Source organism: Camelus dromedarius, chromosome 29, assembly GCF_036321535.1.
Source record: "Camelus dromedarius isolate mCamDro1 chromosome 29, mCamDro1.pat, whole genome shotgun sequence".
NCBI lineage: Eukaryota > Metazoa > Chordata > Mammalia > Artiodactyla > Camelidae > Camelus > Camelus dromedarius.
Window position 1 is genome coordinate 27,280,305 of NC_087464.1, and position 12,878 is coordinate 27,293,182.

Genomic DNA, 12,878 nt, shown 5'->3' on the forward strand with positions numbered 1-12,878 from the left:
TTAGCAGAAATGGGAAAGCTACGTGCTTGATTCCACGGCCTTCCCCCGGGGGCTGACGTCTGATCAGCGGTGCGGGGCGGGGCGGCAGAGGAGATCCCCCGGCTCAGGGTTCCTGCGCTCTAGGCAGGCTCCGGACCTTGCTCCTTCCTCTAGAAGAGGGCAGAACTAAACCAGCATTTTGCAAACTGTGGCTCACGTTGGAAAAACAGTGTTTTTAATACAATAGAAGAGTAGCTGTAAGAGGCAGAGTTTTGTCTTGGTGTGCGTGCCCCCCCTACACACACACGTGCGTGCCGAGCCTTGGTGGGGATGCCTTCTCACTGTGGGTTGTGGTCAGAAAGCCACTGACCTAGACGGTCCCAGGGCCTCTGTCGACTTTGAAACGTCCACCTTTTCCCCCAGAGCCTGACTGATTTTTGCAGGTTTTGCCACACTGACTTATAAGCAAAACTAGAGATTTTATGGTTAAAAGGACCAAATCGCAAGCCTCTGTCACTCCTGTCGAACGTCTCTGGGAAGGACCCATGTCCTCTCCGCCTGGGCATCTCAGACAGTGTGGCCTTCGAGCTAGAAATGGGATCTGCAACAGGGGATGGCCCATTTAAAAGCTGACCTATTTAAAATCCACGAGCACCAAAAACACACGGGTCGATCTGGTTTAAGTCTTCTGTTGCAAGGCTGGGGTCTGAAAACTAACTTGGTCAGGGACTGACAAGGTTGAAACCAAAACTACAAATATTTACTGCTTTCTTGTTCAGTGAAAGAAAGAAAATGAAGCTTCGAGGTTAGTGGGAAAAACTAAACCAAACAAGGTATAGGTATAAAATTCCACGGGCCGTGTTCTCGGCACACCGTCTCGCTGTCCAGAGTGTGGAGAGGCCTCCGTTCCATGAAGAAGCCTTGCGGACAGTGGAGGAGACCCAGCTGCTGGCCTGCCCGGGTTCCCGCTCCTGTGCCCCTTCTGTAGACCCCACAGTGAAGGTGGCTGTGGACCAAGGTGAAGGTGGGTCCAAGCAGGCGACGGGCACTGTTGTCGGAGGAAACAGAGAGAGTGGGGTGAGCTTTTGCCAAGCGGGGAACTGGCCTGGAGCCAGGTCCATCCGACTCCAGAGCCTCCCCTGTGCACTCTGCTCGCCCCTCAGAGAGTGGAAAGGTGGAGAGCAGTCCTCTCGAGCTCCCTTCTTCCTGGTTCTGGCCTTCCCGGGGCTCAGCTCCAGGCCCGGGCTGTCTTTTGACATCAGGACCAGCTTTGTGGGCGTGTGGCCTGTGCACGCACGCAGGCCCCACCCTTAGGGGGCCCTCCCAGCCCTTGGCCTTGAGGCGCTGCCGTCAGTGTCCTGAAATCGTGGGCAATTCTGAAGCGCGGGCTGTCACATTTTCATTGTGCAGTGGGCCCTGCAGACTCTCACCAGTTGTGGCTCTGCTTGGGTGCACCCCTTTGTTGGTCTCTCCGGGTCCCCCTCGTCTGCCTTGAGTGTGCTGTCCTCCTGGGTGGAGGCGTGTGAAGAACGCGCCCTGTCCCAGCCTCGGGCCTGCGACCTGGCACACTGACCGCAGCTGCTCACCAGCGTCTGTCTCCTCCGCCCACCACCGCATCTGCTACTGGCAGGCCCGACTGTGGCTCACCGTCGCCTCTGTGTCCCCTCAGCTGCTCAGATGGACAGTGTCACGGGAGCACCCTGTGTAGAGAGAGGTTTTCTTTTGGGCAAGAGACCTGTGTGCCAAGCACTGCGTCAGGTCAAGAGGAGGGTGCACAGCTGACCTGCCTCCTGGGGGCAGTGCTCGTGTGGGGGCACAGCACACTCCAGCAGGCATGGTTGTGACTGTTCATAAGAGCGAGGGCTCGTTCAGCCAGTATTGGACCAGCCACCCTGTAAGTTCCATGATGGTTTGTCTCCCTCTATGCCTGGCACCGAGCGTTGCGCTGGCACGGTAAACAGGTCATTTGTTAAGCACCCTGCTCCCCGCTAGGCTGATTACGGGGGACGAGGACAGTCCGTGACCTCTAGGAGGATCGCATGCTTAATACACGATTAAATGATTCGTGCAGCAGCTGCCCTCGACGCTCCGGGATGCTCAGAGCTGGGTGCGGAAGGCTTCCTGGGGAGGGGGCTTGAAGTAGGTCCCTAGGCAGGGGTGGGGGCGATGAGACTGGAGGGAGTGGGGGGAGGCTGAGAGTGGAGGGCCTCCTCAGGTCAGTTTTGGACCTTGAATTTTTTCCCAGAGGCGGAGGGGAGCCAGGAACGTTTTCTAGGCCAGAGCTTGCTTTATAGGTTAAACGGATGTGTCATCCCCTTTCTGCGAGGCAAGGCCTGCGACCTGGGATGGAGCGGGGTCACCCAGCCAGCTGGCCTTGGCCTTCCCAGGAGGCCAGCATCCCCGCTGCCACAGAAACCCCATTTGGAAGCAGAGGCGGACTTAGAGTGACTTGGATGACCGTGACCGGGACTGCAGTCTGGGAATAGAGAGGAATGGTCTAAGGTGAAGGATCTGTAAAGACAAGATTTCACAGTTTGGAAACAAGCACCGGGTTGTTCTTAGCGTAGTAATGTGTTTGTGTTTGTCACGACGGCTCAGCCCCCCTTGGTGAGAAGTGACGGCTGCGATCTTGCTTTGGGGACAAGGTTTCAGGAAGCGCAGGAGCCGGGCAGTCGAATTTCTTGGGAACCTTGAGCACCTCCCACCAACATCTCTTGGCGGCTGAGTGTGCGTGAGAGCGCAGACACCTCTCGGCTGTTAGCCCTTGCGGAGTGTGGCGTGGGGTCCTGTGCAGGCCTGTGCATGGCGTGTTTGAAAAGCTCTCAACACAAGCAGAGTGATGCCAGTCAGTGGACCGGAGGGTCACCGCAGTTGGATATTTTTAAACGGCCAGTGGGACTGGGGTGGAGTCTAAACCCAAAGTACAAATTTTCAGTTTAATTTTAACTTTGCACTTAGCTCACACCCAGGATTTGGCAAGGGGAAATGGGCCTTACTTTTTTTTTTTACTTTTTTAAGCAGAACACGCCCTGGATGTAAAAGGGAAGGGTTTGGAGCACAGGCCACCAAGTAGAGACGGGAGGAGGGAGCGTGTGGGAATCAGGCCACTTTAAGGGAGGTTGGGGCGAGTGGACGTTTTAAAACACAGGAGCCTGCCCTGTGGTAGGAGAGAGTGTGGCCACCCTGCGGGCAGGCAGGTGGTTGGGGTGGGCGGAATGCCTGCCACAGGTCAGCTCTTTGGCTGGAGGTCTTGTTTTCTCCTGTTGGTGCAGTTCAGACACTTCACACACTGCCCGCCTGCACCGCCAGTGACACAGCGCCCCACAGAGCCCCACAGAGCAGCGGTGGGTTCCCCCAGTGTGGTTTAGGCTTTCTGGTGGTATCACCTCAGGGTGTGAGCCTCGAGGACCCCCCACCTTTGATCTCTCCCCAGACTGTGCTGAAGCCCCGCCAGGAAGGAAATGCAGAAACCATGGGGATTCCGGAGGCCCCACAGACCTGGAACAGCCACCTGGCCTGCCAGACACCACAGGCTTTCCTGCCCAAGTGATGGGAAGTGGCCTCTTACCCCTTGGCGAGGAGTGGGGTCTCAGCCCCCCCGCCCCTGCCCGCTCCTTATCCTCACTCCCTGGCTGCAGCCTCATCTGAGTGAGCGCTGGGTTAGGTCTTGTGCTTTGGTTACAGAGGAAGTGTAACCAGGGTGGGGACTGCCGGGCATGGCCCCCACCTGGCCAGCGGGGCTGCAGGCGGGGAGCAGGTGCAGGCCAGGATCAAGCTGGGGAGTCTGCAGAGCCTGCGCCCTGCACTGGGAGCAGCAGGGAAACCCTCCTGTCTGGCAGCAACGCTGACCACCTGGGTCCGTTAGACCCCTTCCTGTGCCCATTCCTGGGACTTTGAGGCTCGACGGTTCTGATGTGCCTGTGAAGCGGGTGATTGTGAGAATGGAGTGAGACGGTGCCCTGGAAGAGCGTGCCTGCCAAGGGCTCAGGAAAGACGTCATGGTTATTATTCATAAAAGCACTCGCAGCGGTGCCTTGAGAGTTGTCCCCGCCAGGAATGGGCACGAGCGTGGGGTGGTGCTGGGATCTGGGGCTGGAACCTTGTGTCTGTCGGTAGAAGTCCCAGGCAGCGTTGTGTCTCTCCGGGAAAGAGGCCGACTTCTGGGAGGAATTCCCTTGACTCCGCAGCACCGTCTCCACTCTGTGTGCACACACACACGCACACCCGTCACTGAGGACTTCCCGGCTGATGGCCGGAAGAGAAGCCCTTGACCCGTGTAGAGACCACGTCTGAAATCTGAGGGTGGACTGGAAACCCTTCTCATGTTTGTCTGTCTTCGGTGGGGCTTAAAGAGTTCCCAGGGCCTTTCAAGGAAAGAGTAACCAGAGAGGCCTGCGCCCTGGACTCCAGCGTCAGCTGCACACGGAAGGCTGGTTCTCCTCCCCCAGCACAGCTGACCTCACTCCCCTTGCTCTGCTCCCCTAAGGCCGGGCTTCCTGGCTCTACACCGATTTCCTGCCCTAGGGCAGAAGGCCTCACGGGGTTTATTCCCAGGCAGTGTTGCCAGTGACCTTGAGAAGGTGGCTTGACCTGGGCATCTGGCGTTCCCTGGGGACTGAGAGTGGGAAAGGAATGGATTTACTCCGTCCCGGATCCAGGGGCAAGGTGGGCTGAGCGGGCTGCCTCTGTCCACTGGGGAGAAGGAAGCAGGGCAGCTAGGGGGTGCTGTGGCCCAGACGTGCCCCAGTGTCCCTGGTCTGTCCACTAGCAGGGGTGGACTGAGGGAGCTCGTGGCATGCCTGCTATGGCCCCTGTTCCCCGATGTTGGCGCTTGGACCAGCGACGCCCAAGTGGGAGGCCCACCATGGCGGGCGGTCATCCTGGGCCCCGCAGGAAGAAGTTCGGCAGATCAGCCGGCTCAGAGGTGGGGAGCATCCCTGGACAGTGACTGGCTGGCAAGCTCGCTTGCTTATCCAGAGGAGAAGAGGCTACGAGGGGCAAGAACGACCCATCAGACAGTGCGGACTGCAGCTGAGGACGGGCCTGTACCATGGGACCCCCAGGAGAGGAGTCCGAACCTGTGGGGAGCAGTCCCAGGGAGGCCTCATAGCCAGGGGACGTCAACGCGTGTTTCCTGGAGGCTGCAGGGAGTGGGCAGGTGGGGGTGCTGTGTCTAGTACCAGGTGCAGCCAGGAGAGGTCCCCTCCAAGGTGCCCGGTGGTCCCGGGAGGCCAGGGAGCAGCCCGTGGCAGCTCGGGGACAGGCGGGGGTGACACTGGGCATCTGCCCGCGGGGCCCGGCACCCTGGCCTCCTTCCCTGACCCTCCTAGGTTGTCTCAGGCCTGAGGCCTGACTGCTCCTCCTCGGCCTGTGTCCCTGCCGTCTGTGCCCAAGCGTGGACTCTCCCGTGGCCAGGTCTGCCTTCCAGCAGCCCAGTGAGGCGTAGCTCTTTATCAGTTCTTTCTACCTCATTAGAAATAACTTAGGGGCCAAAGTTTGGGTAAGAAGGGAAGAGCAGACAATCTGCTAACTCTTAACAGGGCCACCCCCTTCCGGGAGGTGGAGGGGGCAGTAGGCGGGGACACGGGTGTCTCCGAAGACCAGCTTCTGTTTTGTGCTCCCCTCGGCGTTTCTGGAGGGTCCACCCCAGGGTAGTGGCTGTCCTTCCCTAAGTCTAGAGCTGCGGTGTTCGATGTGGTAGCTTGTATGTGCGTCTGTACGCTTTTACTAATTAAAACTAAATAAGATTTAAAACTTATTTAAAACTTCTCACCTCACAGCCACACGTGGCCAGTGGCCCCTCTCTCGGACGTGCTGGGGGTTTCTGTCGTCCCAGGGAGGCTGGTGGACAGCGCTGGTCTGGGGAGGGGGAGGGGAGGGGGGAGGGGTCCCTGGTCCGCTGCCCTTGCTGTGGGGTGGGCCAGGCTGGGGACCAGGAGGTGGCTGCCAGGTCCCTGGGCCGGCCCCGACCGGTGGGGGAGCCAGTGAGAGCAGACATTCAGGTGTGTCCCCATCTGCATGCAGAGGGCCACAGGCACAGAGGGAGGAGGACCAGTAGCTGGCCTAGGGACGATGGTCAGGCTGGGGCCGGGGTGGGCACTGGGGTGACGGGCTCTGAGGGTCTGGCATGGGGGGCCCAGAGGCTGCCTGACCACACGTGGCTGCTGCCGGCGGGGAGCTGGGAGCTTAGATGCTTTGTTTCGTGATGGAGTTTGGAAAGCGGTGGCTGCGGGGTGGGAAGGAGACCCCAGCCTTGCCGACGGCAGCGGGGCTGGTCCGGCTTGTCTCCTCCAGTCCTGCCGAGGCTCTTGTCCCCAGTGGCGCCCTGGCGCCGCCAGCCCTGCCCTGGCCGCGGGCAGCCGGAGGACGCGCCCCTGGGTCCGCGCCCTGCCCTCCACCTGCCCCAGTTCACGCTGCCCTTCCCTCCAGGTGAAGGAGCTCGTCCTGGACAACTGTCGGTCGAACGACGGCAAAATCGAAGGCCTCACAGATGAGTTTGAAGAGCTGCAGTTCTTGAGCACAATCAACGTAGGCCTCACTTCAGTCGCAAACTTACCAAAGTTAAACAAACTTAAGAAGGTAAACAGCGGAGCGCGCGTGCGGGAGGCAGGGTGGGGGACGGGGGTCATTTCCTCGCGTCAAGGGAGCCGATTGGAGGCAAGGCCGCGTGAGCCCCGCGCTCCCTTCCTGGCCCGTCTGCTGGGAGCCGGGCGGCCGGGGCCCAGGAGAGCCTTCGTTTTAAGAGCCGCTCCTGCCTTTTCTCTCCCTGCCTTGTTAGCTTGAACTAAGCGATAACAGAATCTCAGGGGGCCTGGAAATATTGGCAGAAAAGTGTCCGAACCTCACGCATCTAAATTTAAGTGGCAACAAAATTAAAGACCTCAGCACAATAGAGCCACTGGTGAGTCACTGGGGTCCTCCCCTCTCCACGGGCGGGAGGGACTGGGACCGGGAACCCTGCTTCTACGTGTGGAGGACTTCTGGTTTTTAATCTTCCTTTCTTTGACTTTCTGCGCTGAGACACTTCTGCTTCGTCCGTAGAGAACCTGAGGCCTTGAGAACTAGAGCTTGGCCAGGGTCACACAGTCTGAGTGGGCAGCAGGTGGGGGGAGTGGTGGGACCTGAGGCTTGATTTCTGGCCTGTCCTTTTCCTGTTAGAATTTCTGCTCCACTTTGACAGCCTGAGCTGTCGTTTCTTTAGGCTGAGACCGTGGCTTGTGCCCTTCACGAGGGAGGGAGGAGCCGTCCAGGAATTAGGGGACCCTGGAGGTGACCGCCGGTTTTCTCCTCGGGTCCCTGGACAGAGGCGGGCACAGAGCTCTTGGCTCGCGCACCGGGAGCCCCGGCTTCCTTTCAAGCCCGTCTGTTAGGGCAGAAGCCAAAACTGTTGTGTGGACGTGTCGGCGCTGGGCGACGCTCTAACAGTCCTCAGGTCCAGCTGCCCGTCTTCGGGTGACGAGGCCGAGCAGAGCCAGAGCGGAGCCTGCTCGTCACCGGCACGCTGTCCCCCTGCCCGCCTCGTGCGCGCCGCTCACTGTCGGCTGCGTTGTGCTTGCAGAAGAAGTTAGAAAACCTCAAGAGCTTAGACCTGTTCAACTGCGAGGTGACCAACCTGAACGACTACCGAGAAAACGTGTTCAAGCTGCTCCCGCAGCTCTCGTACCTCGACGGCTACGACCGGGACGACAAGGAGGCCCCCGACTCGGACGCCGAGGGCTACGTGGAGGGCCTGGACGACGAGGACGAGGACGAGGACGGTGGGTGGCGCGGATCCGAGGGGGCTGGGCCCCAGAGACCGTCCTGCGATTCCCCAGCCACATTCTGACCCTGCGAAACCCTCCGAGTCCTCCCTTCAGTTTTTCCTCTTTTCCAAAGTCCCCCTGAAAATGAGATGTGCAGTGAGTGGCCCTGGACTGATGCTCTTCCAGGGAGGGGTGAGCGGGTGGAGGAAAGTGGGGTGGCTGAGGGTCCCCTTTCCCCGGCTGGGTGTCCAGGAGTGGAGATGAGGTGATGGCTGGACAGGTCACGGGGCCCCCTGGTGGCTGCGGCCCACAGGACTGGAGGCCGGGCCTTGCAGGGGGGTGGACTCAGGAGCCCCAAGGTCCCTGGAAGCGGAGGAGGCTGCAGGCAGCACTATGGGCTCCCTGGGGCCACAGGGAGCAGTCGGGGCCAGTGCTCCCCACCACACTGCCGGCACAGCGTGGCCTCCGTGCAGGTCTCCGTGGCCAGGGTACAGTTGGAGGGCCGAGATGTCACCCCAGCGGTTCTGTTTTCCCTTGTTAGGTGGGAGGACTCTGCAGGGTGTTCAGACACCTGTTTGCCCTAATTCCAGGCATCTGGTGATGTAGCACAAAGGCCCGAGGGCTGGCGTCCTGAGACCAGGCCTCTGGGGCCCAGCCCTGCAGCTGCCTGTGTGTGACTGAGCGGGCCCCTTCTCCCCCGGGACTCGGCTTCCTCACCGTGAAGGTGGGGTCCAGCTCGACGCCCTCTCACTGAGTTGCCTGCTCTGCTCTCCGGGCCTCGTCCCTTGGGCCTCGACTTGGCAGTTGCTCTGCAGCCTCACACCTCACAAGGGGTCCTTCCTTTCGTACAACTTGGAGGGAGGGCTCACTCTGGGATCACTTTAGGATGTGTCCGATGGCATCCGAGCGTCCTGGCTACGGGCCTGCGGGGGTGTGGGTGGGTCGTGGGCCCTGCACTGAGGACCACAGCCGCCGTGCCCGACCCCTCAGCCCGGGGTCTGTGCTGCGTGTGGGAGGGAGGGCCGCTCACTCCAGATGCTTCTCGCCCCCGTTCCGTGCACAGAGGAGGAGTACGATGAAGACGCTCCGGTAGTGGAGGACGAGGAGGACGAGGAGGAGGAGGAGGAAGGTGAAGAGGAGGACGTGAGTGGGGAGGAGGAGGTAAGAGGCCGGGCTGGGGGACCGTCTCCTGGGGTCCCCCTTCCTGGCTTTGCTGCCCGAGTCAGCTCTGCTCAGTGCCTCAGCAGTCGGCTTTGGCAGTCTGGGAAACGAGTCCGTTTCAGGGCCTGTTGTTGGGCTGGTTTGGGAGAAGCAAGATTGCAGCTGGCCCTGGCCGAGAAAGAGGAAGGGGATCCTGGAGGCAGGTGAGGAGGGGACTCACCTGCTGGGGCAGGCCTGGCACGCGTTTCCAGGTGAAAGCTAGTCCTGGCATGGTCCACGTCCCCACTTTGCACCTTTTGGCATTCAGGTGTGAAGTCAAGATATTCTGTGAGCACTCAGGTGCTAGGGAAAGTCAGAGACGGCCTTGAGCTGATGGGTGATGGGATGAGGCACTGCTGGGTCCCTGCACATGGAGCTGGAGTGCTGTTACCCTCACACACAGACGGACACCCTCACACACTTAACGAGGTCTGTTGTGTGTCTGAGGGGCAGACCCCAGCTCCACCGTGAGCGGCTCCTGGACAAGTTCCTTGACCTTCTGAGCCTGTTTCTGCGTCTGCACAACAGGTGTCACTTTACAGCTGGCTGGTAAATAGGGATCAACTCACTGGGTCGTTAAGAGGATAAACTAATTTGTAAGTAAAATGCTTAAGGACAGTGTCTGACAAGAGAGTGTCTGACCACTTCTTAGACTGTCCCACCTCCTCCAGGTCCCGGCTCTGCGCTGGCCTTCGTGCTCGGATGCTCTGAGTCTCTCTGTACAAGAGTCATTTTCCCCGACTTCTCAGATTTCTAAACCAACTCTGTTAATCACAAAAGTTAGACCTGGAGAGGCTTAAAATGACAGCAGCGTGGACAAGGTCCTGCCCTCCTCTCATTTCCCTTTTCCCTCCCCCAGGGGTGTAGACACGCCCCAGCCACACAGCCCGCCAGGCCCCCACACGCTGGGCAGAGGCAGGGCAGGGCCCGCGGAAGAGCCTGAGCCAGGCGCGGTTCCCTCCAGGTTCTGCGGCTGGGGTCTCTTCTCCCAGGTGTCGGCTGCCAGGCTCACCTCTGAGGAGTGTTGTGTACTTTAAAAATCCAGACTTGGCAAAACAGGTCCCCCCAGGATGGGGCAGAAGGTCACGCTGGCTCGTGGATTTTTCACCTTGCTCTTCCTGTCACCAGAGCCTCAGTGTGCAGGGTTTCTTTGTGTGTGTGTGGGGGGGGGTAATCTCATTGACCGTCTGCAGATTTTCAGCTTCCAGAAAAGGAGAGCTTACGCACACGCACACGCACACACACTCTCACACACGCACACACACACTTGTCAAACAGGCTGATTAAGGAGCTGTTTGGTGATATTATAAAGGGATATTTCCCTTGACAAAAAGAAGTCCATGGCCGAGTTCTTTTTAAACGATGGACTGCCTGGTGCTTTAGGAACAGTTCAGCATGCAGAGACCCAGTGAGCCAGGACGTCGGGAGCAGCACGGTCCCATGTTAAGGGGGACTCACACCCCTGCTGAGCCTCGGGGAGCTGGGGTTGGTGTCCTCAGGGGGCCTTGATTTATCCTCCCCTCCAAGGAATCCAGGTTGGCAGGACGGCGAGGGGGCAGGGTGGGGTGAGGCTGGACTCACCCACAGAATCTGGATTTCTAAAACTGGGGTCTTCCCTCGAAGCCAGAACTAGACTGAGGACGGGTGACAGGACAGCCTGCTCCCTGTGACGGGGACTCGGTTGGGGCGCTTGGCCCCCCGAGAGCCCGCACTGGGGAACTGCCTGAGTTACAGGGACTTCGAGTCAGGATCCTTAGCCTGGGGGTGGAATGTGTCCCCCCCCACCTGTGTCCCCACCACCACCACCTGTGTCCCCCTCCACATCCCCCCTCCACCACCACCATGTGGTCTGCAAAGGTGGTGTGTGACACGGTATTCTCCAGGGGAGGGGTTTCAAGCTCTCCGCCAACTCATAAAGGGGGCCCCTGATGAAGAAGCAAGCAGGTCCTGGGGGCTACCCCGTTTTGAGCTCAGCATCGGGGAAAGTGTCCTGACATGTCCCTCTTAATGTCTGGGGCATTGATGTCCCATCTTCTCTCCTAGGAGGACGAGGAGGGTTACAACGACGGGGAGGTAGACGACGAGGAGGATGAAGAGGAGCCTGGCGGTACGGCATCCTCTTTACTCCCCACGGTAGCGGGCTGGCCCCGCCAGTGACAGCAGATGGTGTGGGCCCTGAGGACCCGCCAGTGGGCAGAACACGCCCTCCTGAGGCCACAGGGGCCTCCCTGGCTTTGCAGAGCCCCTGCCTCAGTTCCCAGGGACGGCAAAGCGGCCTCAGTGTCCGGCCCCTGCTCTCCCAGCGGGTGGGGGGAGTCGGAGGCGACATTGTGTTAACCTAAACGTCTTCTCCTTTCTCTTCCAGAGGAAGAAAGGGGTCAGAAGCGAAAACGAGAAGCTGAGGATGAGGGAGAAGACGAGGACGAAGCGGAATAACCTATTTTGAAAAATTCCTATTGTGATTTGACTGTTTTTACCCAAACCCCCCCAAATCCTGCCCCCCGAAACTTATTTTTTTCTGATTGTAACGTTGCTGTGGGAACGAGGGGGAAACGTGTACTGGGGGTGGTGGGGGTGGGAGGGCGGGAGGGGGTGGAATAAAATACTATTTTTACTGCCACTCTTTACTTTCCCCTACTCTTCTTTGTGTCTGGTTCTGTCCCTGTGAAGGCGATGCTGAGGGCACACGCATGGCCGTCTGCCCCTTGCTCCCCAGGAGGACGGTTCGGAGCACCCTTTCATTTCCTGGTCTTTCCTGAGCCTCCTGAGTTGGGGGCAAGGCTGTGGCTGCCCTCAGTTTGGCTTCTCAAAGCCCAGGCAGGGCTGAGCACCAGCCTGGTCTCACCTCCTGTCCTGGTTCCCGTGGTTCTGCGATGCTCGAGGCACCTGGCGCCCTGGTTTGTAAATAGCGACCTAAAGGCGGGCTTTGGCCCTGGTCAGGGGCCCTTCCCCGTCTCCCACCCTCTTGCCCTCTTCGCGGATGGTGGTGGGCTTCGTTTGCCGGAGAAGACTGATGTCACTCTTGGGTGGTGAGCCGAGAGCTGGGAGCAGCAGGCTTCTGAGTTAGGAGTAAAATGAACCTGGCAGTTGTGATGCAAGGAGACGCTAACCCTCCAACTCCAGCGTCTGTCAAACAGCTTACAAAACACAACAAACAGAACTGTCCTATCTTGTTCTGTAAGATGCTAGACCGCTTTGTTTTGCAAAATGACCAGAGAATTCTTCCATGGGTCCTTCTGGGCTTAGACCCTTTTACGAACCTGAGCACAGGAGACGCTGCTGCCTGTCGGCTGGGTTTTTTTCCATACACCCGAGCACGGAAAACTAATGCAGAATTGTGATTTCTTACCTAGTGGAAATCCGAAGTGACTGCAAATTCCTAGTCAGTGTACAGGTTTGCCTTCCTGTCTCTTCCGGATTGCCTCTGAAGTGACGTGTGTTTCCCTCGCCCGTGTTCTCGTCTGCACCGGTTTCCTCCCCCTCAGAAGAGCCAAACTTTGAGTTTTATGTCTGTTTGTCATTGATAAATTTCAATAAATCTTTTTATACAATTTTTTGGGGATGGCTTCTTTGAGTCCAGAAGGCCAGAGGTCGTGGTAAGAGGCGGTCCAGGTGACCTGCCGGCCGCCGGTGGGGGGCGGCCGGGAGCTCCGCTCTGGTTGCCTGACATCGTTGTCTTACAGGCTGTGTAGCCTGGAGCTCAGGTCAGATACTCGGGGTCTCAGCGTGAGACTTGGTGGCGTGCCGTCTCCGTTAAAAGCTGCTTTTGAGCGGTGGGCAGGGGTGAGGGGTGTGAAGAGATAAAGACACAAGAAGTATTTAAAAATCAGCCAGAGGGCCACCCACGATAAAACTGGGATCTTATTTTGAATATCTTTCATTGTTTTGTTGTTCAGACTGTCGAAAGAATATATGCTTGAAAACCTTAGGAATGTACAAGACGAATTTGTTCCTTTT

The 12,878-nt window shown here is 58.8% G+C and overlaps 1 protein-coding gene across 1 annotated transcript in view; it reads left to right on the plus strand.

Annotated features, from left to right (window-relative positions):
• Positions 1–12,472, plus strand: part of ANP32A (acidic nuclear phosphoprotein 32 family member A) — a 33,784-nt gene extending 21,312 nt beyond the window's left edge. Inside the window, exons 2-7 of the mRNA XM_010977951.3 lie at positions 6,409–6,558; positions 6,758–6,880; positions 7,538–7,736; positions 8,785–8,882; positions 10,965–11,028; positions 11,287–12,472. Coding sequence (XP_010976253.1) covers positions 6,409–6,558; positions 6,758–6,880; positions 7,538–7,736; positions 8,785–8,882; positions 10,965–11,028; positions 11,287–11,357 — 705 coding nt within the window. The 3' untranslated portion in view covers positions 11,358–12,472. The remainder of the gene's footprint in view (positions 1–6,408; positions 6,559–6,757; positions 6,881–7,537; positions 7,737–8,784; positions 8,883–10,964; positions 11,029–11,286) is intronic.
• Positions 12,473–12,878: the final 406 nt, after the last annotated feature.